Source organism: Kwoniella botswanensis, chromosome 1 (genome assembly GCF_036426115.1).
Source record: "Kwoniella botswanensis chromosome 1, complete sequence".
Classification (NCBI taxonomy): domain Eukaryota; kingdom Fungi; phylum Basidiomycota; class Tremellomycetes; order Tremellales; family Cryptococcaceae; genus Kwoniella; species Kwoniella botswanensis.
This window is the reverse complement of record NC_088599.1, coordinates 88,473-114,862: the sequence shown is the minus strand read 5'-3', so window position 1 is coordinate 114,862 and position 26,390 is coordinate 88,473. Positions and strand designations below refer to the sequence as shown.

The 26,390-nt window shown below is 44.2% G+C and overlaps 11 protein-coding genes across 11 annotated transcripts; 8 read left to right on the top strand and 3 right to left on the bottom strand.

The window, feature by feature from the left end:
* Positions 1 to 348: 348 nt before the first annotated feature.
* Positions 349 to 879, top strand: L199_000043 (uncharacterized protein; the record flags this gene model as incomplete). Its single annotated transcript, XM_064885816.1, has 1 exon — positions 349 to 879. One exon carries the CDS (start codon positions 349 to 351, stop codon positions 877 to 879), a length of 531 nt encoding a protein of 176 aa, XP_064741888.1.
* A 252-nt stretch (positions 880 to 1,131) lies between these two features.
* On the top strand, positions 1,132 to 2,259 carry L199_000042 (uncharacterized protein; the record flags this gene model as incomplete). Its single annotated transcript, XM_064885815.1, has 1 exon — positions 1,132 to 2,259. The coding sequence occupies one exon, from the start codon at positions 1,132 to 1,134 to the stop codon at positions 2,257 to 2,259; it is 1,128 nt and encodes a 375-aa protein (XP_064741887.1).
* Positions 2,260 to 3,051: 792 nt separating this feature from the next.
* Positions 3,052 to 4,155, top strand: L199_000041 (uncharacterized protein; the record flags this gene model as incomplete). Its single annotated transcript, XM_064885814.1, has 1 exon — positions 3,052 to 4,155. One exon carries the CDS (start codon positions 3,052 to 3,054, stop codon positions 4,153 to 4,155), a length of 1,104 nt encoding a protein of 367 aa, XP_064741886.1.
* A 704-nt stretch (positions 4,156 to 4,859) lies between these two features.
* L199_000040 (uncharacterized protein) lies at positions 4,860 to 5,867 on the top strand (the record flags this gene model as incomplete). The annotated part of the gene is made up of 1 exon (XM_064885813.1): positions 4,860 to 5,867. One exon carries the CDS (start codon positions 4,860 to 4,862, stop codon positions 5,865 to 5,867), a length of 1,008 nt encoding a protein of 335 aa, XP_064741885.1.
* A 318-nt stretch (positions 5,868 to 6,185) lies between these two features.
* On the bottom strand, positions 6,186 to 8,599 carry L199_000039 (uncharacterized protein; the record flags this gene model as incomplete). Its single annotated transcript, XM_064885812.1, has 10 exons — positions 6,186 to 6,410; positions 6,541 to 6,666; positions 6,746 to 6,786; positions 6,873 to 7,368; positions 7,437 to 7,560; positions 7,633 to 7,928; positions 7,984 to 8,110; positions 8,174 to 8,290; positions 8,350 to 8,429; positions 8,486 to 8,599. 10 exons carry the CDS (start codon positions 8,597 to 8,599, stop codon positions 6,186 to 6,188), a joined length of 1,746 nt encoding a protein of 581 aa, XP_064741884.1.
* Positions 8,600 to 8,993: 394 nt separating this feature from the next.
* Positions 8,994 to 10,556, bottom strand: L199_000038 (uncharacterized protein; the record flags this gene model as incomplete). Its single annotated transcript, XM_064885811.1, has 4 exons — positions 8,994 to 9,744; positions 9,867 to 9,994; positions 10,144 to 10,362; positions 10,482 to 10,556. 4 exons carry the CDS (start codon positions 10,554 to 10,556, stop codon positions 8,994 to 8,996), a joined length of 1,173 nt encoding a protein of 390 aa, XP_064741883.1.
* Positions 10,557 to 12,329: 1,773 nt separating this feature from the next.
* On the top strand, positions 12,330 to 14,389 carry L199_000037 (protein disulfide-isomerase domain; the record flags this gene model as incomplete). Its single annotated transcript, XM_064885810.1, has 8 exons — positions 12,330 to 12,469; positions 12,602 to 12,615; positions 12,679 to 12,697; positions 12,759 to 12,962; positions 13,046 to 13,114; positions 13,193 to 13,932; positions 13,998 to 14,061; positions 14,131 to 14,389. The coding sequence occupies 8 exons, from the start codon at positions 12,330 to 12,332 to the stop codon at positions 14,387 to 14,389; spliced, it is 1,509 nt and encodes a 502-aa protein (XP_064741882.1).
* Positions 14,390 to 15,552: 1,163 nt separating this feature from the next.
* Positions 15,553 to 17,452, top strand: L199_000036 (uncharacterized protein; the record flags this gene model as incomplete). Its single annotated transcript, XM_064885809.1, has 6 exons — positions 15,553 to 15,642; positions 15,784 to 15,954; positions 16,283 to 16,791; positions 16,883 to 16,905; positions 17,073 to 17,235; positions 17,347 to 17,452. The coding sequence occupies 6 exons, from the start codon at positions 15,553 to 15,555 to the stop codon at positions 17,450 to 17,452; spliced, it is 1,062 nt and encodes a 353-aa protein (XP_064741881.1).
* Positions 17,453 to 18,265: 813 nt separating this feature from the next.
* Positions 18,266 to 19,345, top strand: L199_000035 (uncharacterized protein; the record flags this gene model as incomplete). Its single annotated transcript, XM_064885808.1, has 4 exons — positions 18,266 to 18,382; positions 18,742 to 18,785; positions 18,901 to 19,086; positions 19,303 to 19,345. The coding sequence occupies 4 exons, from the start codon at positions 18,266 to 18,268 to the stop codon at positions 19,343 to 19,345; spliced, it is 390 nt and encodes a 129-aa protein (XP_064741880.1).
* Positions 19,346 to 21,425: 2,080 nt separating this feature from the next.
* L199_000034 (uncharacterized protein) lies at positions 21,426 to 23,007 on the top strand (the record flags this gene model as incomplete). The annotated part of the gene is made up of 6 exons (XM_064885807.1): positions 21,426 to 21,553; positions 21,645 to 21,939; positions 22,057 to 22,438; positions 22,499 to 22,547; positions 22,629 to 22,778; positions 22,854 to 23,007. 6 exons carry the CDS (start codon positions 21,426 to 21,428, stop codon positions 23,005 to 23,007), a joined length of 1,158 nt encoding a protein of 385 aa, XP_064741879.1.
* A 598-nt stretch (positions 23,008 to 23,605) lies between these two features.
* Positions 23,606 to 25,749, bottom strand: L199_000033 (uncharacterized protein; the record flags this gene model as incomplete). Its single annotated transcript, XM_064885806.1, has 6 exons — positions 23,606 to 23,780; positions 23,924 to 24,185; positions 24,283 to 24,487; positions 24,553 to 24,822; positions 24,905 to 25,548; positions 25,671 to 25,749. The coding sequence occupies 6 exons, from the start codon at positions 25,747 to 25,749 to the stop codon at positions 23,606 to 23,608; spliced, it is 1,635 nt and encodes a 544-aa protein (XP_064741878.1).
* Between the last annotated feature and the right edge of the window lie 641 nt (positions 25,750 to 26,390).

The window sequence follows — 26,390 nt, the reverse complement described above, 5'->3', positions numbered from 1 at the left end:
AGATGGCATAGGTCTCGGTCAGAAGGTATATAAGATCAAAGGATTGCAGGTCTTGTAAGATCGCATGATGTAACGTGAAAGCGAAGGCATGGCGGCTAAAGGCCTTGCATGTTTCAAAGCTATGGCTTTTGCGCCGATCATATCGGTTTCGACTGGACTCAAATGTAAGAAGCATATATCAGACTTGGACATAGGAAGTACGAAGATAGTTCTATGATATCATGCATGTATATACTCACGAAGATAGCCATATATATACAGTAGTCCACCGCAAGGGGGAAATACCCATTGAAGATCATCCTCCTGATATATTGCCCTCTCTGTCCACTCGTCTGAGCTCATGATACAATGGCGACTAATCTATCTTTATCCTCTGACCAAAGCATCTCAATTGGTACTCCTACTAGGGATATGTCTTCTAAGGAGACGACCATCTACAACGACCAATTCAATAAACTCGTTAAGACCCTCACCCATGATGCATTGATAATCGCCGAGAAGAATTTCTTGATCAGAGCCACCGAGACCGAGGAATCGGAGGTTAAAGACTATCTGTTATGTAAGATCACTTCAAATGGACCATACAGAAAGCATTTGGGATCTTTCCTATCAAATGCTTTTGAAGGTGTTAATAGGCATTATGGAAATGATCGCGAAGACGAACGAATGAAAGCTTTAAGCAATCTTGATTTTAGCGTCTATGCGAGTCATTTGACTGGTATCAGGAATATAAATGCGGATTCGTCTCGGAGGTATATCGAGATATATGCCGTTGCCTCGATAAAGGGCAGGCTACCCATATCTCCAAACAAGCTTTCGATGAAGCTTCATGGCAAATTGGAGTGGGCCAAATCCCATACACCTTCCCATCTCCGCTGACCAACGCCGTGGAAGAAAGGGGAATCCCAGAAGTCTCGGAACGCCTGTTCCAAGAATTATCAAGTAAGCTCCAAAGTTATTTGAATTTCGTCCCAGGGGAAAATTCATCGATCCAACTTCCCTTCAGAGGTTTATGGTCCACTAAAGATTGGCCGAAAATCACCGAAACCATGCAACCCAAGGTTCTTGAAAAGCTCAATTCCGTACTGAGAGAAAAATGGCACGAGAAGACCGTAAAGGATCTGACCAGTAATGGATCACCAGGTCGAAGATCCAAGACCAATCACTTCACAAGTTCAAGACAAAGACTATACTCTCGTTTTCGCCTCAGAAGGACAGGAACATGAACAAGAAAGATTATCGGATATTCAACTGAAAAGTTTGATTCGAAATGCCAAAAAGATTGACCATCTGATCACAATTACCACCGGATCAATTCAAGCCGAAATCACAGAAGAGCGATTGAAAATGATGGATCGAGATGAAATTACCAATAGAGTCCTTGATGATTCATACAAATTGTATAAGGTCAAGAATGATCTATTGTCTAATCCTAATCTGAACGATGGGGAATTAAGGCAATTCGTTGAAGAGGTTGTAAGCGATAGTATTAAACAATCCTTCGATTTGGATAATGAGATAACCCTCGATACCATATTGGATGGATGTCCCTTCGAAAGTACTTCTAAGATCCAAGAAGACGGTGTACATTTAGTTCTCTCTAGTTCCATACAGTCCAACGACCCTACCAAGATGTATGAGAAGGTCATTAGTCTACCTAAGTTCCAAACGTCCCAAGTAAGACAATACTTTTCAGATGCCGAGAGGTATTTTGGAAGTGAGACAGCCAACAGATTGACTGAAAGTGTAATTTCTCAAGCTCAATCAAATTTACCTTGCGATATCCCTTCCGACGAAGGTGAAAAATGGCATAAAGATACGAGAAAAGTTGTGAGGAATTATATCACTGATGTAATGGTTGGGGAGAGGGCAAAGAGGGATTTACAAGGTAGAGTAGGTCAAAGTACACAACGATCCGTCTCTATTGAAGTCACTCCCATCAATCCCGCCACTCCAGAAAGCCAGTTCGGGAGCAATAGTAAGGTAGGATCATCAACGTTCTCATTGGCGTGGAAATCCTTAGATGGATATTTTGAGAAACTGCCATCGCCTATTCATCTCACCATTGATTCGCACCCGCACCCGGAAGATCAAGAGTCACACATAGTCGAAGAGAACAAGCCTGCTGGGCGAAGACATGAGACCTATAAGTTGTTGAAGGGAAGAGCCGTAAGGTTCATGGAAATTGAGGAGAGGGATTCTGGGAGTGATACGGAATGGGGTGAGAGAGGTGAAAGGGACTTAAAGGTGTCTGCTTAACTAACGACATGAATGAATAAGGATAGATGTATTCTAACAAGTATCCTCTGCAGTAGGTTTGTTTATGTACATATTGCAGAACATGAGAAAGACCATGTACTTGTACATTTACACAGTTCTGCTTATTGACAATGCGGAAGGGTGAGAATTTTGTATTCACAAGACCAAGAGATGATTGCAGGTCTAGAGAAGACACTGTCTCAAGCCCTGATACAAATTCATATTTCCTGGTGGTCAAACGAAACCGATCTACTCTGGAAGGGTAAGAAGCTGAAGTCTTGGAACAGCGAAGAAAACAAAAAAAGTCGTGTTGAATTGGGATAACAGCAAGAAGAAGCTTATGATGGTCATCATACTCAGAAAAGGTTTGCAGATTTCTTAGGCTTGACACTACAGCATCGAAGTGAAGAAGGGGATGAGCAAGCTTGCGGAGTATCTTCGGGCAGGAAGGCATAAGGTTTGTGAGGAGTGCAACACTTCTCATGAGGGAGGAAGAAGAACCACCATCTTGTGGCAGTTCTCAGGAGATCAAAGGATTAATGACTTCATTACCGTTGAAGGCGGATGGCCTAGACTTCACTTCGACGTCAGAGCTTGTCGAAGGCGCATCCACAGAGCTTCTGAAAATCATAAGTCGACCCCTCATGACATTTGTAATCACATGCATATAAATACCTCCTTGGGCGATGTCTTCGGCTTATTGCCTCATTTCAACTCACCTACATCTTGCGTCTATCCTTGGTCATACATACACTGTATAACCCAGTATCGATACGATTATAAACCCACACTATGAATACTTCACGAACTTCCTCACGATCAACTGCGGATACCAGTACCGGTAAGATATCAATCAGGGATTGGAACTCGCTGGAATTGCGCGCCAAGTCAGACCCAAGTACCTTGCAGAAGTTCTTCGTGAGAAAGAGTAACGAACTGAGCGAAAAGGTCGTGCGGACTCGTATCACTGGAGAAAGGTCAGATGATACTGCTCTGCATGACGCTTTGGGCCAAGATCGAGAGCGCGAGACTTTTATCATGGACATGGTCAACAGTCTACAGGTCAGGACGGAGGTGGATGAAGTAGTCAAAAGAGCGATTGGTGGAACAAGTAACGCATTACTAGCTGCTGGAAAGACTATCGACGATATCCTCAATGCAGGTCGAGAAATGGAAACCAGTTCGGAAGTCCGCTCGAGCGGCCTGGTCAAGTTCTCAATACACTCACCAGCTGTCGAGCGCGATGGTTCAGGTTCAGTCTCTACCTGGACAGGCCTAGTCAAACCGCTCGAATCATTGAAAGACGGGAACTCGACTAAATACAGCGAGTTCTCCAAAAGGCTATTGCATTTCCAAAAAGATAAGATACCGGACATAGCCAGTAAACTTACAGATCGACTAAAAGCTGAATTGACCAAGGACGAGTCGGTACTGAAGGATGCCACCTTACAAAGGTGGTCAGGGAAAGCTGATTTCCCCGATTTGACACAGCAACAGAGAGAAGACAAGCTGCAGGACATGTTTCCAAATAGCGATCAATTTTGGTCTGCATGGGCCAAGAGGGATTGGGATAAAATCGGTGATGAAGTCAGCGCAAGGTTCAGTGATTACTCCCGTCAAGCACTTAGCGAAACTATCGAGGATAAGGTATCTCGTCAAACTTCCGAAGTGGGAAGTATAGATAAAGTGTGCCTTGAAGTCACCATTAACCCCGATATCAAGACACCTCGTAACTCCCTGGACTGTTGTGGGTGGTTCTCAACAGATCCGCTGTTGGACAGTAAAAGCGTTTCGATTCAGCTTAAATCTAAAGATGGTTTCTTCCATAAATTTTATACCACACACTTATCGGATTTTGTTGATTTGAATGATAAGAAGTTTGCCAAGGATCTCTGATATCGGGTACTGTAAACTCGACAGAAGAATCTGTGGTATATCTATGAATATAAAGGAAATGATCGTACCCGTATAAACAATACCGGATCGAGACTGCAATTACTGTACATGAGCGAGCGAGCCTTGTCGGTGTGGCGCCACAGTCGGACAGCTTCAACTTTTTACTTACTACCTTGATCGTAAGCTGTGCGGCAGTCGCATACAGTCTATTAGACGATAACCTGGCAAGCAGTCTGGACTCATCACCTCTACCTGCATCTTCGCACAGAGAAGCGACCACCACACTGCGATGAGCAATTACATCATCCAAAACAAATGGTCAGGATGGGTTGACGGTCCTACGCTAGGTCTACAAGTAGAGGAGACTTCCACTGCCTCACAGACATGTATGATGTCACAGTCGAAGTTTACCTCTTTTGATTTGGAAGTTGTCGCCCCATTCATTGATCAGAAGAAGTTCGTACGATATGAAAGGACAGCGGAATCCATGAATAGATGTCCTCTCAATTCTCAAAGGAGGACGAAAGTCCAGACTCCCATGAGTTCACTCATCCCGGGATCAAGTCTAGCTTTTGTTTAGCTTATAAAGCTCTCACACGTTCAAACTTATCTTGAGATCCTAAAACTTTCTTTATACTCAGATCGTCTCGCTTCACATACTTTCAAGAGCAATTGTCTATCTATCTCTTTGAGTTATTCTCACGATGAACCCTTGTGGATGGGAATCCATCCTCAGCACTTCCAGATCCCCTATATCTTCTGATCAGTTCGAATCGACGCTCAAGAGACTATCAGAAGAACTGAGGAATCATGTTATTGAGAAGATTCTAGCGACTCGATACGACCTTCACGATCCACCTACGAAGGTATTGTTGGGCGAGAATAGCCCTTATGAGGCGTATGCTCAATGGGATATGATCGATGATATACAGCAAACCCCAGAAATCCAGCAGCTACTTGAGGACACGATGATCGATGTCAGAACATCATTGGCTGGTTTGTCTGAAAATCAAGCTCGGAATGTGACTTTAGATGATGAAGTCAAATTCTACTGTGATAAGCGCCCAGACGGAGACTTGGATCTGAGAATGGATTGTCTCTCTAGTGGTATGGGTGATAACACGACTAGTCTCAACAGGGAGATATACAAGACTCAAGCTGCAACTGTGTCGAAGCCAACAATCCAAACCCATTTCGTGGAAGAGGCTCTCCAAAAAGCCGAAAAGGAAGCTATTCATCCGATTTCTCAACGATTGAGCCACACAGCTGCAGAGAATTTGAAGCTGACCACACAAAGGGTAGATTCTCAATGGGATGCGGAAAATGGGATTTCCTTAAGGACAGTTGGTTCGCAAGAAGGCCACCGAAAGGACAGAGACCTCAGATCATGGAGGGAGACAAATTGGGAAGATCTCACCAGCAAAGTCTTGCCCGCTCTCCACATTTGGGTTTTGCGATCGCTCGCTCAAGCTTACAGTCAAAGGGTGGAGAGAGACCGACTGTGGCAGGGAACTTTCGGGGGCTTGTACTTTCGATCTGACTTTGGCCAGGTGACTCATGGCAGCAGCACCAATTTTGATCCTGATTTTAATCCTATAGATCGTGTAAGGTTCGTCTTAGAGTCCGGTGACGGCTTCTTCAATGGCTTGGAAGTTCCAAGGACCATCCTCTTGAAGGAATTGTTGGATGATGCTCCATTGAACGATCACTAGAAACTCATAGGATGTATCGTAAATTTCGAGCATGGCGTGTTCCTATCTGAGGGCTCACCATATACTACGATAGCTTATTATAGCTCACCGTAGTACTATGAATCATGTGAATGAATCGATTTTTCAGCTAGCAAAAGGATTTATTGTGGTACCGTCGATCGTTTTACGGTCTCTGTTTTTCGTTTGCAATTTCATCTGGCATGTAGAAGCAGAAGTCTTCGGAAATCACCGCTCATTTGGCGAAAGAGTCGGCGGAATACTATAGACATGCACCGCGCCGTCTATCTACCGATATACAAATCACAATCACGTGGAGCCTCATCGATGAGCTTTCTCTCTCAATCCCCTCCTTTCTTCACCCAAAGTAGCATATTGTTCAGGATTGACCCGAACGTCCAACCACCCCTTCTCTTTACTCCAGAATTTCCACCAAGGTGCATTCGATTTCTGCCTCCAAGGGTCCAAAGACATATCTCGAAGTAGTACACGTGTATAGGAGAGATCGTTGAATCCTGAAAAGTAAGTACCTGAGGGTATACATTCCTGCGAACAACACGGATGAATCATATCAGCGAACAGTCATACATATGTTATGGATCTGAGCGCCAAACCCATGATACTTAATACAGGTATACAGTACATGGGTTTATCGTACTCGACCACAATCACTCACATAAGGGTCAATTCCTGGGTATCTAGCTCGTGTGAAATTGTTATCTGCCTTGATCTCTTCCAGACAATCTTTCTTGCTTTTCGGCAGCTTCAGGAAAGGATCATTTTTGAATAACGAAGAAATCCACTATACAGACATGAATGTCAAAGACAAGTCGACCATAACAACAACGATCGTTCTAGTATTTTGGACGATCAGGACTTACGTGAGATTCAACTTCACAGGTGATAGCTGGAACGTAGAAAGCTAAAGAGAGAAAGCCAATCAGTACACAGCCGATATCGTCGCCATGATCATATCTTATAAAAAAGAAATCACGATCTTTTACTCACGCCTTGTAGCTCCAGTAATAGCCAAATCTCTCTGCTCAAACCTCCCATAAGGTAATATCCCCCTAAATACCGAAGGTAATCTAACATTCTTATATTCCTCACTATCAATACTCTTCCACCTCTTACGCTTGTCTAATACCTCCTTCTTGATCTTCTCAATTTTGACATCGGAATTAGCAAAACATCGAACTAGACCTAACCGTTTTCGTAATTTGGATTCCATGAAATCGTATGTCCCTCCTCTGTATCCTGTAGCAGTGACTATAGCTCCACATATAACGTTCTTCACTTCTCCATCACTATTTGTAAATTCAACAGAAAACTTCTCGCTGTTGATTGAAGTAGGATTGACATTTTGGATCATAGCGATTCTTCCTTCTTTGAGAAGTGGTAAGAAATCAGAAGGAGAAGATGGGATTCCTCCTGCGAAGTGTGCGAGGGAAAGGTATGGATCAGTTTCAGGTGGTGGAAGACCATGTTCGACGTATGTTTGTGTCTGTACAGAGTCAATGATCTCCCGTGTTAGCTTTCATTGAGGTATCCACTGAAGAGCTTCCCACTTACCCATCCTGATCGCATCACCTTCCAAAACGCCTTCACCCATCTGACACCTATGAATGTACAGTGGTAAAACCACATCGTCCAACTATCAACTATCCTGCTCGGTCCAAACATTATATCCAAGCGACTTGATTCATCATCTACTGTCAGCTTACAGTACATTCCAAATGGTAAAACCAATGAGGATGAGATCACGCACTAAGCTCCCATCATACCTGGTGGTACGGTCGGCGCAAACCATTTAAGCGGACCTCTAAAAGTCCATATGACCTTTTTACCTCGATTGGCAAGTAAGGCAGCAGTGTCCATCCCACTTTTACCTCCTCCCACCACTAGGATTGTATCTGCATCTCCTTCGACGGCGGGCTTGTCGGTGGATGAAGATACGGTATTGAGTAGATTGTTGAGTTGATCACAATATCCTAGAGAAGAGGTGTGATAGGTTGGTATTGGTGAGTCGTTGAATATATCTGGAATGAATGGTTTGCCTAGGTACTACAACTGAGGATCAGTATGAACGTTATGGTGTGGAAGGGTGATTACAACTTACCCCTGTAGCCAATACGATTATATCAAACAACCTTCCCTCTTCCTCTCCCTCTTTGGCCCTCAGCTGAGCTACCCATCCTCTTTGATTCTCCTCTTGAGGTAGTAGGGATATGATCTCAGTATTGAACCTATATTGTCAATGTCACCTCAGGTGTGATTACGAGATGATACAGGACCAATATGATACTCACAAAACCTCCGCCTTATCTTTCACAAAATGATGATAGAAGTCTTCCAAGTATCGTCTATATGTCCGAGCAGGTACGACATCACCTTTGTGATTTGATGGCTTGGGCATATCCAGTCCACTGAGTTCATTGCATTCCATCAGCATCCAATGATTTCTTGGGTGGTTGTTTGCACTCACGAGAAGGTGAATGCACCCCATGGCGAGTTGGTAGTCAAGTCGGGGTATGTGTGCCTCCAGCATCCACCTACGTCTTCTTCCTATGTCTCACACATCAGCATAGATCATGATGGCTGGTATATGAGAGCAGACATACCTTGGCTACCACGGTGACCTTAAAACCATCTTGTAGCAGTGTCCGTGCGTTGACCAGTCCAGCTGGACCACATCCTATGATCAAGACTGTGGGGTCGGTGTCTGACTCGGACATGTCTGCGGTGGGGATATGAGATGCAGTCGCATGATTGAAGTGATGATCGTCAAGTCCATGTTCACTCTGCAGATATCAGCGATTGTTGTTGTGACCTGTGTGTTAGCCCAGCTTCGGTGTGTCGGTCATGTCATACTTAGGCTGTATAATGCTATCACGCTGGATCCCACTCGTCATCATGCCCCGTGCCTGATCGTGATCGTGAGTCAAACATCAGACATTGCCATCACCCATCCAGTCTGGAGCACCATAGACGCAAGCAAAGCAGTGGAGTAAGCTATATGATGGCATCCCATTATATTATCCATGTCTACGTAGAATGTACAAGTACAACGCGAAATCCAAATCCAAATGCAAGTCCACAATACATCTTGTATCACCCATCTATATATGTCTATTTCCCATCCTTTTCATCTATCTCATCCTCCATCTCCATCGACGATCTCCTCGGCGAACCCATAGTGAACGATGGGAAATACTGCTGTCCAACGATATCCATCGGTGTGAAGGGCGACGGTATCGTATCTCCCGTCCGTGATGACCCAGTCCCAGATCCAGATCCATGAGATCTATCCACTTGTACGTTAACGTTGACAGCTCTGACTCCGAATGGTGTTGATCCCTGATATCCCTCGACATGATAATCCAATGCCGTCTGAGCCAAACCATCAGGTAACCTATCTCTCCCATCTCCATCTTTTCCATCTGAATCATCTACGACTGTATCTGGTATTGGGGGAGCAGTAGGTGATCTAGAATTGATGGTGAACACGATTGATAAAGCGTAAAGCTCGGTGATTGATTCGAGCAATATCCAAAATACGTTGTTCTTCGTTCGATGTGCCGCAGGAGATGCAAGGAAGATTATACACATTGTAGCTCCAACTATGTGAGTGAGTAAGACAGTCTCCATAGTGAGAGCAATCATCTTCCGGACAAGATGTCGAGTAGAATAGAAGACACTGTTCCGTCTTGCTTGTCTAAATCGCCATATGAGTAGAAGGGTGATGGTTCCATCTGTGAATGCCGATAGACCCATCCAGGTGATGGCGACGATCTGAGAGGGAATACCAATGGTACGTTGTTTGAAGAGTTGAGAGGGGACGAAGGGGTTGTCGGACCATATGTGGGCGGTTACAGCGAGGCTATAGAAGATGGAACAGAGACAGTGAATTTAGCTTCGAGATTCACAAAAGTGTTATGATCAGATGATAGAATGAGTGAAGTGGTAGAATGCGGATCGTCAGTGTGAAGGAGTGTTACTCACGCTATACCACATGCAAATGTTATAGTAGCTAAGATCGAAGTCGCCCAGATCATCCAAGGTTTTTTACCAGTCAACAACCATGCTCTTCTTCCGAAATATAATTGGGCTGTGAATGCCATGAGGGGGATCTGTGGTAAACCCAATACACAATACAAGTCAGCGTGAGCTCTTCGTTGTTAGCATTATCAGATGACCAGAAGCAGTCGGTCATACAATCCACGGAACCAGTGGTTCATCTGTCTTGATAATCTACAAGGTATGGAACGTTCAAACTCACCAAACCATCTTGAAAACTCAGTGGCCACCAAAACGTGCCCCATATCTTCTTATCCACAATCCCATTGACATAATACTGATGACTCGATAGGAGGATAATGATGATTTGCAATGTACTGAGAAGGAATATCCAGCAGACTAATAATTTCGTTCTGAGCGGATCTCGATGATGGGAAAAGTATCGGATAACTTGGGAAGTATGGACACCGTATAACGCGAGCTATTAGGGGTATCAGTATGTGTCTTTGATAGGGAAACACATCTCATATATGGTTCTTATGAAACAATGTTGATATTTGATCTTGCGTCTGGAAGATGTATAGGGGATGTATCACTCACAGCTAGATATGATCCGAGGAGATATCCCGTAGGCATAACAGGGTATGGATTATTACTCTGATTTATCTCTTCCATCGTCGGTTAGGACCATGTGTCATATCGTTGATGTCAAAATTGTATCGGTGTTGGTGTTTACGATATGTGATAGATACCGAGATAAGACTTGATTGAATTGAACTCAATCTCTGAGAATGAATTGATATTGATTTTGTACGTTGATGAGATGATATGAAAGAAGGTTTCATCGATCTTTATACCTATATATTCCTCAACTCACTTCAGTTCAACGACAAAATCAGAACAGGGACGAGTGATCATAAATCACGAATCACGAGGAGGATCCGATCATCTTCAATGAGGCGTTGGCGCTTCGAAAAAGTCATAATCCATAATTAACTTTTAGTACTGTACCTAAGCCATGGTAAGGAACGAACCTGAAGATGCTGTAAGGTCAATGTCAGATCCGCTTGGTCATGAAGATTTCCTCTGTCTCTGCCTCTGGCCATGCATGTCGAGTTGGACATGAAGCGAGTCTTTCTTAGAATGGTGTGATCCCAGGTCTTATCCATTCCATGTCGATCCTACTTCGATCCGCAAGCAGTAATTTATACCAACACAACAGGGTATTCACGCGTCCGTGTAGTGAACCAGGAAAAACGAAGAAGACAAAAGAACAGGCACAGACAGACATGAACCCTTCCGGGATCTTCATGGCTTTTCCTGAATCCCTTAATCTTCGGCACATGGTAGTGCGGATCAGCAAGAACACTCAGTGCTCATATTCGCAACCATTTGCTAGATATAGATACTTGGTCCAGAGCCACCATGAAGCCTTGCCGGATCGGCGATTGGGAATGATGAATCCCTGTCAGAAGAATCGTTCCTATCATGTCTCGGCTCATAAGCAGATCATGTTAAGCCCCAAGGAATATCAACGTGATATAACAACAGACATAGACGTAGATGGCTTCATTTGGTGGAGTCGTACATTGTTGAACTAACGTCAAGGACCATTCGCTACCGAATAACATCACCAAGTGCGCCAAGTTGTAAACACAGGTGAGACAAAATAGCAGGACCAAGTCCGAAGTACCGATAAGCTCTGTGCACGTACTTGCCAATTGTTTGAAAATAAATTCCACAATGACAGGAATATGTAGACCACTCGAGTACAGGACAAGAACGATGAACTCCCCCTCTCATTTGATCGAGATTATCCCGACACGAAATTATTGTCCGGTTCATTATTCGAACAAGGCCATGTCTGTCACTCAAGTGGAGATGCTGTGCTGTATGCTCCTTCATCGCATCACTTGGTACTGACTGTACCCGGGAGCACTGCAACGTGCAAGTGACCATATGCTGCAGCGGTCTCCCTAGCCATCACGAAGAGCCTAGTATGCTTCGACCAAGTTCGCATTCGGACCAGCAGCTGTGATTTGAGCTAGATAGCCGGGTGTCCGATCATGGAGGATAGTATGCGAATTGATTGTACTGCTTTGTCGGATAGTGGTGTCTTCGATCTCGAGCAACCTTGCATAGCTGTGAGACGGTGAATCTGGAATGATCTGCACGTATGAGTATGCGTGAAGTCCCACAGTGGGAAGCACGTCTACCCTGAGGCAATAGAATATCGTGACAAACCTTGTAACTTGTACGGTGATAAGGTGATATCGCGTCGACGTGGAGCTTGCCACCACCACTCCCACCACACTCATTGGTTACTGCTGATTCATCCATTTCATCTGGATGTATAAATAAATACCTTTAATTAATCTTTCATTCATCTATCTCTCGTTAGGTTCCCTCCCTCTTACCCATCCAACTGTAGAAAGGCGACACACCAAAATGAAGATCTCATCAGGATTAACACTCGCTCTCGCCGCTTTACTCCCTGCTTTGACCTCGGTCATAGCTTCAGACGTAATTGACCTAGCGGAAGATACTTTCAAAGGTGAAGTCTCTGGCGAAGATTTGGCTCTGGTAGAGTGAGTGTCGATTCTTCGTTTAACGACCATGGCGTCCTTCATGAATAAGCGTGGAGGAAAAAAAGATAGGAAAGCGAGAGATGTACAAGGGACCAAAAGTGCTGACTATCTATCGTTGTCCTTTAAAATTAGATTCTTCGCTCCTTGTATGTATATCTCCTTCTACCTCCCTCAGAACGTGATATACTGACTTGCAACTGCTCGATAAGGGTGTGGACACTGCAAGAAGTAAGTTCATCCTCCTCGCTCTCCTCCATCCGACCTACCTTAGCTAACCTCCGTCACCCAGCCTCGCACCTCATTACGAAGAAGCAGCCACCGAACTTCAAAAGAAGGGAATCAAGCTCGCTAAAGTAGATTGCACGGAGCAAGCCAACTTGTGTCAAGAGTATGGCGTGAACGGTTACCCCACACTCAAAGTGTTCAGGAATGGTACACCCACGGATTATACTGGTCCTAGGAAAGCTGATGGGATAATCAGTTATATGATCAAGTGAGTCCTGGTGTGCACTTACTCTGCGGCAGAAGAAAAGTGCGTTCGTGATTGCGCTGATGACGGGATCTACGCTTGGTCAGACAATCTTTACCTGCTGTTTCAGAGGTCACTTCTGACTCTCATGCTGAATTCATCAAATCTGATAAAGTGTAAGTCCGAATCTTCTTGCTGTGGTCGTAACGAAGCTCTCGATATCATCAATCACTAACTTTGTCCTTCATCCGCAGCGTTCTCGTCGCCTACGGTGATGCCTCTCACCCCATCCCCTCCGCTTACTCTCAATACGCCAACACCGCCCGAGATTCCTACCTATTCGGTCAATTCAGCGATTCGTCCTTACCTTCCATCCCTGAATCACCTTCCCTCCCAGCCATCGTCCTCTACAAATCATTCGACGAGGGATACTCCATCTTCCCCGCTTCAGAACTCGCCAACCTTGATGTAAGCGCTTTAACCGAATTCGTCAAGACCAACTCCGTCCCGTTATTCGACGAGATCTCACCTGAGAACTTTGGTACCTATGCCGAACAAGGTCTACCCATCGCGTACTTGTTTGCTGATCCTTCCGAATCCGAGTCGAGGGACAAGCTTGTAGAGGAATTGAAACCTTTAGCAAAGGAGTTGAAGGGTAAAGTCAACTTTGTCTATATCGACGCGGTGAAATTCATAGATCACGGTAAATCCTTGAACCTCCCTGGTGATCAATGGCCAGCATTCGTCATTCAAGATTTAGCTGCACAAACCAAATATCCTCTACAGGAGAAGGAAGTCTCGGCTAAAGGTATTAAATCTTTCTTGGATAAATTCGTCAAAGGTGAAATCCAACCTTCGATCAAATCTGCTCCTATCCCCGAAAAACAAGATCAACCAGTTTACAAGCTTGTCGCGGACGATTGGGAGAACGTATTTGGTGATTTGGACAAAGATGTGTTTGCTGAGTTCTACGCTCCATGGTGTGGACATTGTCGTGAGTATTCAAATACTCACTCTACCCCTGGTATAATGGTTGGCTAATGATGTATGTATTAATAGAACGACTCGCTCCTATCTGGGATACTCTGGCTGAAAAATACGCTACCAACTCTAACGTTGTCATGTGAGTGTATATACATCTAGTGGAATTCATAGTGAGGATAAATCCTGATTCAGTCAATTGCGGATGTAGCGCTCAAATGGATGCCACCGAGAATGATATCCCTCCAGCTGCACCATTCAAAGTACAAGGTTTCCCAACTCTCAAATTCCGTGCGGCCGGTTCATCCGAGTTTATCGACTATAACGGTGATCGAAGCTTAGATTCGTTGGTTGAGTTTGTCGAGACTCACAGGAAATCCTCTGGTGGTGAAGGTGGTGCTGGTGGGTCGGGAGATGTGGATGAGGAAGTTTGGGAGGATGAGGATGCTCCTGAGCATGATGAGCTCTAAGTGTGAGCGCGTGTGTGTATGCTCTTTTACGGTACGTTACTGTAGAGTGAAAACCAACAAGGTATGCATGATCATATTATACGATTATGCGATTGCATTGAATAGATGACTGAGGTTGACCGGACTGATGGTAACATAATATACTGATGGATATGATGTAATCGTAATCGTAATCGTATTCACCTCAACCTAACTTCGTGCAGTCATCTAATCATCCTCACAAACACACATATATATAAACACCATCATTCCCTCATCTTTCCTTCTCTTCCTTCTTCTTTCTTTCTCTTCTTCAGCAACCATTAAACATATATCAACCAAGTAAGTTACCTCCCAACCTCATGTCCTCATGCACTGACAGACCCCACCACCTACCACCCAGCATGAGAGATAAATGGAAGAAGAAGAGACAAAGGAAATTGAGATTGAAGAGAAGGAAGATGAAGGCTAGGTCGAAGTGGGTGAAGTTGTATCTTCCAATAGATTAAAGCTGATGGTGTATCGTTATAGGTAGATAATCAATTGTTGTCGACCTCGATATCAACACCAACACCGAGAGCGAAATCCCTTCGGCTTGTATGAGACGAAACGAATCATCTTATGAGATTGACGAAATTTGAGAGGGAGAGTATAGAAAGAATGTTGTATATAGCAGAGATGATATGAGACGACGATAGTATCTTAATGACATGTATGTTGTATACAGTATAAATCGATACAATATGGTTGATGTCTCATCCTTCACCCACATTGAGCAATACGGTGATCATCGACTGATACGCTGCATCGCAAGGTGGCTTAGTTCTTATTTCCCTCCTCTGCTCTCCTATCCGCATGCGTAGCTATCATCTACTTTCACCCCCTCGTAATCATCATGAACCATTGCATATATTCATACATACATCATAGAATGCACCTGGTGGGTGGTCATCCAAAGTGGAGGTAGTCCGTTCCTTGAATTATTATCAACAACTCACAACTCTCAAAGAACTCCATGTAAACAAAATTCAGCCGTCTTCCATCTTTCCTTGTCATCTACGCGAACACTCCTCGATATATACCCTATCACCACGATCACACAAGGGTTCTGCCCTGCTCTCTCCTCTATATCGTGGAATTCATCTGTAAGAAAGCTCAACAAGGTTAGATACCTCTCGATCAACATGGTGCGTGCGGCCTTTCCTTCTGTTCAATCCATCCCGTTGATTCGCTCACTTGATGATATCCTGCGTGTCGTACAGCCCTCTTTAGATGTAAGTAACAAGTACATCACTCTCGAGCGAACTGAACCATATTGGTCTCAGCTCTTCGACTTTCACCTTCCAATGGTGTCGAGGAAGAATAAACAATTTTCATACTTCGATAACGGTACTGACCATTACCTCTTCTTTCAGACACCCGATGCGAAACGACACAAACCCAATACCACCACCAAGGCTGGCTCAGCACTGGGATCAGCTCTGAAGAAGAAAGCGCCCCCTGGACCGGTGTACGAGAAGGGAATAGAGTATTGGGATGGGGTGGACGCTAGTGTCAATGGTGTGTTGGGTGGGTATGGCGAAGGGGTGAGTTAGATCTCCAATTTGGTTCGACGATACTTCAGCAGGCTATACTGTCAATACACGTAGGAGTTGAAAACTGTGGTGAACAAGCTGGGAGGAGTGTCTAGATGTTACTCAAAGGGCATGCTCCTCTTGATCGTAATCCATGGTCATGTCCCCTTTGACTAAATGAATAGGATTCTCAAACAACTTGGATAATTCGTCAAACAAACTTACTTCCAGTTCCTTTCCTTACTCGAAATGATATACAACCTACTCTTACCTCAATTAGCATGATCTCTTGATCAAGAGATATAATGAACTAACCTCTCCTATCATTCTCGTACTACAGCCCGTCCCGCACATCGAGCAGCTCTCTTCCCGACTCCTCCTTCTCTCTCTTATTCCATCACTATCACCTTTCCCGAATCCTCTCACCCCTTCACCGACACTCAAACCTCTTTTAACACATCGTAGGACCATATTGGACGTAGGAGCAGGTATAGGTCGAGTGAGCCGTCACGTACTGTTACCATTGTTCGATGACGTGGTGTTACTGGAACCGGTCGATAAGTTCGTTAGGGAGGGGTATAGAGCAGCTTCGAGTGGGGAATGGAGGGATCTACCCATACAGAATGGAGACGATGAAGAACAGAACCGAAGGCTGGATCAACAGCGAAAGGATATCAAAGGTAGTAAAGGGAGAGGTAAGAGGGTGAGATTCGTTAAGAGAGGATTACAGAATTTGGATCCCAAGTATCCGGTGGACGAACAAGCTGAGGAAATTGGGTTGGTCTCTTCTCCCAAAGGTGAGATCAATGGAGAAGGAGGATGTATGGAAGATGAGGTGGTCTACGATGTGTGAGTGAAGTTCATCTCATGGACTATTTTCATCTTTTCCGAGTGAAATGTACGGTTCTAATTTGATCCTTGTGCGATGGGTATTTAATAGCATATGGTGTCAGTGGTGTTTAGGTAAGTCCATGTTTCGTATTTCGTATGTGACAACCATATATGAATCTCTCTGTGATCTCAACCTATATACAAATCCCCATCGAAAATTTCTTTATCTTCAGTTTCAGTCCAATCGTAAAATGATCATTGCCCAACTGACCTATAAATTTTCTAATCTTCCACAACAGGCCACATGAACCATGAAGATCTAGTAAACTTCCTTCGAAAAGCGAAGAAAGCTCTTAGAGAAGGGGAAGATCATTATATATTCGTCAAGGAGAACTGCTGCGATGATGCTCCGGGTGGAGTAGGACAGGAATTCTTGGATGAAGAAGATTCAAGTTTAACTAGGTGAGTGAATGATAGTACACACACATCTGTTCTGATTATGACAGGGCAGGACAGTGTATAGACCTCAAACTGAGTATACATGCTGATGAATCATTTTGTATGATATACCAGATCACACCAAAAATGGGTAGATTGTTTCACCGAAGCTGGATTGACAGTGAAAAGGGAGGAAATCCAACAAGGTATGCCTGATGAGTTGTTCGTGGTGAAAACGTGAGTATGCGATTCCATTCATGCATCATACCTGAGCAATCGTTCGTCTTATTTGTCATCGGACTTCTCGCTGATCTTTGATTCTCCCTTTTCCGCTCTATCAGATGGGCTCTCCAGTAGATAGCACAATCGTCGTGATGTTAGGAAGTCGATTGCTGATCGAATGAAGAAGGAAGTACTCGTCATTGTTTCACAATTTTGAATTCATGATCATTTAGTAGCACAGTCAGGCACCCATGGTGAGATGCATTTATGAGATCGTGTTCAAACTGGATGCAGCATCGTGTGGATGTGAGATGCGATGAGTAATACCTACATTGGAGGTGAGAAGTTAATACCTAACTTGCGAGTTGACAGGGAGAACACCCCTTGACGTGTGTGTCGGTGATAAGATGAGCCGCCCTTATAGCCGATAGCTGTTCTCCCTCCTTTTTTCGAGTGCCACACTCCTGATCACCGCGGAATGACTGGTTGTTGTACAATGCACAGTGCCACTTTCCCGTTTGGTATGGTGGTTTGTGCTGTATGGTTGGTTGTACGCTGTAGGGTGCTCTCCTGCTCTCCACTACTGACCGATTTCAAGGTTTTACCTGCAAATTTGTTGTCAGAAGCCTCTTCTTCATCCTTCAAGGTATACATCCTCAAGTTCGGTACGTCCAACTCATCATCGCAAGGTCCAGAAGGAGATAGGTGCTGACTATAGGAATATCCATCTCAATTCATCCAATCATCTACATCCGTTCATCGACATCCAATCGAAAATCTCAACTTAATCCCTTCATACACAAACCTATCAAACCCAACACCAACAGCCAAAATGCCTGCCCACATCCCCATCGTGAAAAAGCGAACAAAGACCTTCAAGAGGCATCAATCCGACAGATACCACGGTGTCAAGGAATCATGGAGAAAGCCAAAGGGTATCGATAACAGAGTGGGTATCTGGTTCTTGTTTTGAGGTCGGGATTGGTGTACAGGAATTGGGAAATTGCTCTGCAAGTGGAAGCGGAAGTGGATATGATAGGACTGTGATTGGAAGATGATGGATATTGGATATTGGTTGGATGGCGTGAATACACGTTGGATAGATTGAAGGAGGTGGAAGGATCGGGAGATGGAAAGACGATGATTCTGATTTAGAAGATATGGGCTAGAGACATCTACCTATGTTGTCTTGATCATGATCATCGTACAACTATCGACAGCTCCTGGTCAAGGAAATGAAGAGATTATACGACTCGAACGATCGTTAGGGTTAGAATCATATCACTGACAAATCATTCATCTCAATAGGTCCGAAGAAGATTCAAGGGACAACTCCCCATGCCCAAGATCGGGTAAGTTTTGATTTTTCTTGTTTCTTACCATCACCTTCCAGCAGCATGATATCGTTGTTCTTAATCATTGAATCACAAAATCGAAAACTCTCGCTTATGCTCTAATTTTTCACAGTTACGGTTCCAACAAAAAGACCAAGCACCTTTTACCATCCGGCCACAAGGAACTCTTGGTCCACAACTTGTCCGAACTCGAACTCTTGCTCATGCACTCTGGTAAATACGCCGCCTCCATCGCTCACGGTGTATCAAGCAAGAAGAGGGTAGAGATCGTTGCTAGAGCTAAGGTTTTGGGTGTCAAGTGAGTGTCGCGTCTGTTCCCAAGTTTGTGAGGAGAAAGAAGTGGGCAGATGGTAGACCATGATGATCACTGGAGAAGTTTTGGAACAATTTCCCTCATCTTCTTGATTTCTCCAGCTGGATAGAATGGGTTATCCTCGAGAACTTCCGTCTCCACCATAGAGAACAGCACGCCTTTGTCTGATTCATACGCTGATATCATTTTCCCCCTTCGCAGGATCACCAACCCTAACGCTAAACTCAGAACCGAGGAAGCTTAGATACCATGACTATGACCTCCCCCAAACCTTATATACTATCATCATCATTTCCTTTGGGCTAGTTTTGCAGAAGCGGAAAAGAGAGATGTATGATTTTGCATGACCAACCAATTTACCGAACGATTCTCATCGCGCAAACTGGTACTGATAGTATGAAGTTTGGAATGATGGACATTATAAGACTGACAAACATCTAGCAAATGTTGTCAAGTTCATCGCAGACCTGGATGCTGTGGGATACGCATCTACTGACGTATGGTTCATTCTGTATTGGATCACTGGTACAGATGAGTAAGAGAGTTTCGCTGGAATGGTACTATACGACCTCCGTTTGTCTCGTTCTCATCTGACTCTATGAAGGATACCGTCTTGGTTCCACTGAAGTAGCCTTACTCCATTCTTCTCATTAACACCAAACTTTTTTCCCTTAAGCAGGATAGTCACTGCTGCAGCTAGTTGAACTTGTGGCTCGTCGTGCAGCATCGTCAAATGATCGTTCTCCAAGTGTTTGGTCTTGGTATCAATCCAATGCTAGAGTAGGAGACTCACTTGTGAATCCCTTCACTTTCGTAGTGACCAACCTGAATAGATGTTCAATTCAGACACTAAAACTGTACGGTACGAGTCTTGTATCAGATTTATAAAGGAAGTAATAGTCGATCCTGCAGCTATCATAGCCATTTTCTGCATTCTCATCTTTCCCGATGACTATCAATACATCCACTCCGTAGTAAGATGAACTGGATTTCTATGAATATGAAATTCCTTGTTGACAATCCAGTCGAAATCGATCGCGCCGCACGTCCGCGATAGATCCAGCTTTTCCCCTGCCCACCTTCCTCAGTTGCAAGAAGCATCTGAATACTTCTGCCGGGAAAAACAAATCAGATCCGTGTTAGCTATACTCTTACGGCTCGATAGTGATTCTTACTTGCAAAGCAGAGTGAGAGTCAGAAGTGAAAATCAGAGCAACAGGTGATATTTTTAAACAGATCAAATGCAAGGACGACTGTGATCTGTATACCGAGTGAGTCGATCGGTCAAACAAATCCTGGCACAGTGCATCTCCTACCAGTACATTAATATGTGGGAACCTGCCCAGGCATATGCAGCTGGCCATCGTTATTCTATCTGGAGCTCGATTACTCCGTACAGTAGTCAGGTATCTTCGGAATCCGATACCCCGGAACCCGGACGTTGCCCGATTCTCTTAGCATGATTCCTTATCTTTCATGTTGAACTCTTGAACAGACCAATCAATGGATGATACTCTACGAGTACATTACAGGCATTGGGCACTTGAGAAACGCTTGGCTTCGGCTTCGGCTTTGGTTATGGCTTTGGCTTATAGCGGGAGCGATACTGCAATACTTTTTGGGGTGCAGGTGATGACAACCACTCTCTCTCTCTCTCTCTTTCTCTTTGTGTGTGTGTGTTAATTAACATTACTCTCTCTCTCTTTGTCGTTCCTGAAAAGCGCCCCGCCCCGATCTATCTGAACTTACCGTTCTTCATAACCATTCTGCAATACCTTTCACCGACCAAACGCTTGACACCGTCGACTTGTCATCAAACATATATCCTAATGCGTCCAACAATAGTAGAGAGCACCTCTTTTTTGTACTTTCCCTAACATTCAATGAATCCTCGTGTATATATCCACTTTGGTCTCGGGATATGATAGGTTGATAAACGTAAATAGGTCTTATCAGGAAGTGCAAGTACGGGTAAGTTACGAGCATAGAAACTAGCGCTCATACGTTCTGGGTGGATAGTACGGATAATGTGTCTTGCCAGTTCTGCCCACCGTAGGCTAGACTAGATCGGATCGGATTCCTACCGCTAGCTTCGGGCTCTTCACCGCCAAGAAAGTAATGTTCTCGAGAACTTTAGATAAGGATTCATCAGTCTATGCTGAGCTCAGCTAAGCTCGCAGAAGGGGAAATGGTATATATAAATAGCAGACGATATCAGGAAGGGATACCGAAATGAACAAACTTCATCACATCCCTCTCTTCCTCATCTTTTCATCTGCTCACTACCTGAGCTGAACTGGACTATCGATCCGTGATCCATCGAAATGTTGAAGAACTTCTTGGCCATCGGTGCTCTTTGTGCATCAGTTATTTCCGCTTCGCCCGTCACGGTGAAAAGGGATGATTTCGGGTTGGAATGGATCTCTAAAGATTCTTCTTTACCCAAGGTTGTGTAAGTGATAGTATCCGACACTATCCCTTCTTATCCAGATCCAGAACCAATGTCAATATGATAGTGATACCAACCACTTGTCTTTGTATAGCCTCTACAACACTGGTGGTACAATCGTCTCCACGTCCAACTACTCAACGATCGACAACGTAAATTACGGTTCTGGACCTCGTGTGTTGCCCGAATACCTGATCGGCAACTACAGTGTCATTTTGGAGAAAGCTCAAATCGCCATTGTCGACATGTCTAAAGCTGGTGGTTCATCCAACTTGAACTCGACCTTGTACTTCAACGTCTCGAGAGCTGCCAACGAGCACTTGTGTTCTGAGGGAAGTGATATCGATGGAGCTGTCATGTTCCACGGTACTAACACTGAAGAAGATACTGTGAGTATACTGGCATTCTTTCGCTCATCCTTCCTGAGTTTGAGCTATACCACTACATCATACGACTTACTACATCACCATAAAACAATAACTAATGTTCTTTTGACTTCCTAACAGTATTTCGGTGTCGACCTCACCCTAAACTGTTCCAAGCCATTCGTAGCTACCGGAGCTATGCGACCCGAATCATACATTTCCAACGACGGTCCATCCAATTTCTACCAAGCCGTCGCGGTCGCTGCTGATCCCAAGGCAAGAGATAGAGGAGCTCTCGTGGTGTTCAATGATAGGATCTCGTCTGCCTTTTACACTATCAAGACCAACGGTAACACCCCCGATACGTTCAAGGCTCTGGAACAAGGTAATCTAGGTGCGATGTTGGGCGGTCAACCATATTGGTTCTTCACTCCTTCATACCCTGTTGCCAGGTATCACTTTGATATTTCCAGTATGGACAGTGGAGAGGATTTACCACATGTAGTCGTATTGTTCGGTTCTCGTGAGTTCAAATGATCATAACCTGATGATAGGGATTCATTGCTGATTGATTTGATTTTAGAGGGCTTCGATACTTCTCTCATGTATGCTGCAGTAGCCAACGGGGCCAAGTGAGTTCAAATCAAATTAATCTGAAGTGCCCAGATAATCAGGAACTGACAGTCAAACTGTATCTCTTGTTGCTGCTACAGGGGAATCGTCATCATGGGTGCAGGCGCAGGTCAACTATCAACAGCAGCAGCTACCGTCGCAGGTGAATTGAAAGCTCAAGGTGTCCCAGTCGTCGCTTCCCTTCGACCAGTTACCGGTGCTTCCCCACCTAAGCCATACGAACAAAACTAGTGAGTGTCCAACACATACCACATACAAGCAATGTTCGCCGTTCGCGTTCGTTTGCTTATGTTCTGTGACAATAGCATCTCATCAGGATACATGCAAGCTGGTAAAGCCCGAATCCAACTTCAACTGTGTCTCGCCACCGGTATGGGCTGGGAAGGGTGTAGGAATGTCTTTGAGAAAGATATGAGAGAGGTTATCTATAACGAGTCTACCGAGTACTACTTCTCATAAATCTAAATCTTTCAACCAAAATAGTATTGAATCTGTAAAGATGCCTAACATGGTACTGATGGACAATTTGGTAATTGATGGGAAAGAAAGGAAGTATATATAACATAAGGATAAAACTAGAATAACAAAATAACAGGATTATAATCATAATTTATATGATACACTCATTTGGATTGGGGCAATAGGGAATTGGGAAAGAATGATAGACCTCGTTATAATCATCATAGGTATTGAATCTATGCGGAAAGATATCTTTACAAGCTCGTCCGAGTCCCGTGTATATATATATATATTGGCATTGAATGGGCAGAGAACAATATCATCACGTCGATTTTAGCAGTCACCGTTTCATTTCCTCGACTCACTTGCAGCATTGCAAGATGAATTGTTCAAATCTGGAATCAAGATACATTTCGCATCTCATCATTGTTTGCTTAACAGTATTTTTAGTTTTACTCCGACTCTGAGACTAACGACCTGTTGAAAATTAGTTGCAAGTGTACAGAAAAAACACTTTTCCGGTCTATCATTTATCGTTGTGATTATTGCTTCGAACTACAGCATATCGGAAAGAATGATGGATACCCAACATCCCTGCCTAATTAACGAACGCCTCGCCAGCCTCTTCTTGACCCTTGACTACGTATTGACCATCATCACCTGGGAAAAGGTCAACGGAATATCCTGTTTCCGGTTCGATAGCGATCTTCATGGGAGGGCCATTGAAATAGACTAGACCTTCGAGTTCGGACCATGTCGGTTTATCGTATAACCTACGAAACACAAGATGATTAAAAATTCAGTGTATCTTATGTCTGTGACTTTGTACTGCATGACAAGATTGACCGTGATAATTGTTAGAACGGAAGTCGGGGTGGGTTGGGTTGGGGTATCATGTTATGTAATGTCAACTCACTCATAGATTCCTACTCTGACCTTCCACAATTCGATTTTCCCACTGTCTCCCACAGCCCTGGCATCCCCGAGCTTCTCATCCAACCAGAACTCCACCCGCTGACCATTCTCTACAGCCTTGATCAGGTGTTTAGGCTCGATGATAGGTACAGGATCCTTGAAGATGTGCGCGTTGGTCGCTCGATCATTTGCGATCATCTCGTCGAACATGGTGAGTTCGTTGAGGTCTTCCTCGGGATCTGATGCAAGCGAAGGGTTGTATACTATATGTTCAGCCAATAAAACCAAGTCAGCTTACTGCATCGCACAAACACAGGAATAAGAATGTTGTAGATTGACAGACGAAGTATTATCACTCACCCTCATCATTTTGCAATTCACCCATTTCAACGACCTTCTTCACGTCGACAAGCAGCTTTTCAAACTTCCAGATGGATTCTCCACTGTCAAGGTCTTCTGGAGTTTCTTCGATTTGGAACAACAATCCATTATGGTAGATCGCTTCGGGTATACCCTCTTTGAACAACGTACGGACGATCATCTTGTCATTGATCACTTGGTCAGGCTAAGTATGAAGTTTATCCATTAATAATTGCTTCATGGGAATTGTTTCGTTATTACAGGACTCACGTTTTCAGCATCCCAGAACTTGATTGTCAAGTTTCCAGTACCATTCCAAACTTCTTCCTCGCCCCATCCGATAATGGCGAATCGAGCTTTTGTCCAAGTTTCAATTTCAGCCATGGGTGAACTGGGAGTGTCAGCGTTGATCTTCTGGACTTCCTCTGGTGTAAAGCCTTCTCCTGGTATTCCAGATCCGTCTGAGCTGGAAAGGTAGGTAGAGGGGATCGAAGAATCGTCGATCTCCGAAGCTGTACTGGTGGAATCAACGATCTTAGGCTAGTAGATCCACAATGTCATCAGCTGTGTTGTCCGTCTATCTCAAGGGAAGGGATGAAGTCGAAGTACAAGGTAGACTCACACCACTCCAATTACCATCCGGGCTCAAATCGATGACTATCTTCTTACCCTCCCCAACTTGACCCAACATCTGACTCAAGGCATCCATAATAGTCTGACTGTCCGATCCGGAAGATCGATCCGTTCCATCACGTACATCTACTTTTCCTTCGAGCTGAGTACCGATATCGACCTTTGCCTCTTCTTCTTTTGCAAATAACTCTTGAGCTGCATGTATGTCCTCGCGAAGGTTATCGAGAGCTTTATCGTGTTCGCCTCCAGCACCTGCGATTGCCCCGGGGGGTGCGGAAGAATAAGGTGGTGTTCTAGCCAAGGCAGTCAAGGAGGTACCGAATGATCTTGATCCCGTAGTTTTGGCTGATCTAGATGAATTAGATCCAGCATCGAACAAAAAACGTTTGGTGGTATTGATACCTGTTCCCCTTCGAGCGGAGAGGGCAATACTGCCTGATCCAATAAGTAAGACCATTGTAGTAGTTAAGATAGGATGAGATGTGAAGTAAGTGGATAAGCTTTGTAAGAATGTTGAAGAGGCGCCGTCGGTGTAGCCTTTATTGTAGATTGATTGAAAGAGAGCTTTGGTCAAAGGGTGGGTAGGGTGTGAAGTGGGTTTGGGTTCGGATTCTGATGGGAGTTGAGGTTTGTCTGGAAGAAACGTAGTCAGTCAGCTATAGCCATACAACGAGGGATATGTGATGTGCATAGGGCAGATCACAGTCTTAGGTTGGAGTGATGGCTTCGACGAGACTGTCAAGCTAGAGACTCACCTTGTCGTAGTTCAGCCTGTTGTTCCTCCTCGTTACTAAAATATAAGTGATCACCAAACGATTCGAGGTATTTGGGCATATACCAAGTTATGATACAGTGATTGTTGTATATATAATGAGATGTATGACACAAAGTATATCCAGGCGAGAGGGATTGGAAGATCCGATGAGAAGACGACTTCCGAGCTATAGTCTTATATATCTTTTCGCTATGAGATGTACACTTCACTTCACAATCCAATCATCCCCATTGTCAGTTCCCCACTGATGTCCGAGCGGAGGGAAAGTCCCTCTTATTCTTCCTCTCTTAATGCACTGGTTCATTTGAGCTGGATCCGCAATGTCATCTGACAGGGGAAGGGGAAGGGGTACAAGTATCATGTGGAGCAGAGGTCAATAGGTGGTAACATGTGCAGATGAAAGAAGAGAGAACAAATAAAAGATGAAAATCCATCCATCATCGAGATCATAAGAGTCGGATTCAGGCACCGAAGGGGCAAATGTCAGATAACCATGTATATAACACCATCTCGACATCGTATTGTCATGCATCACAACAGCATATCATGCATGAGAAGTGAGGATCAAGCTATATACAACCGAGGAGGACAACAATACCGTATATAACAGGGGAAGGGGTGTACAACGGGGTGGGACACGAAGAGAGACAAGCCATCAGGTTAGGCCAAAAGAAAAAAGAAATCTTGAAAAAGAGAAGGA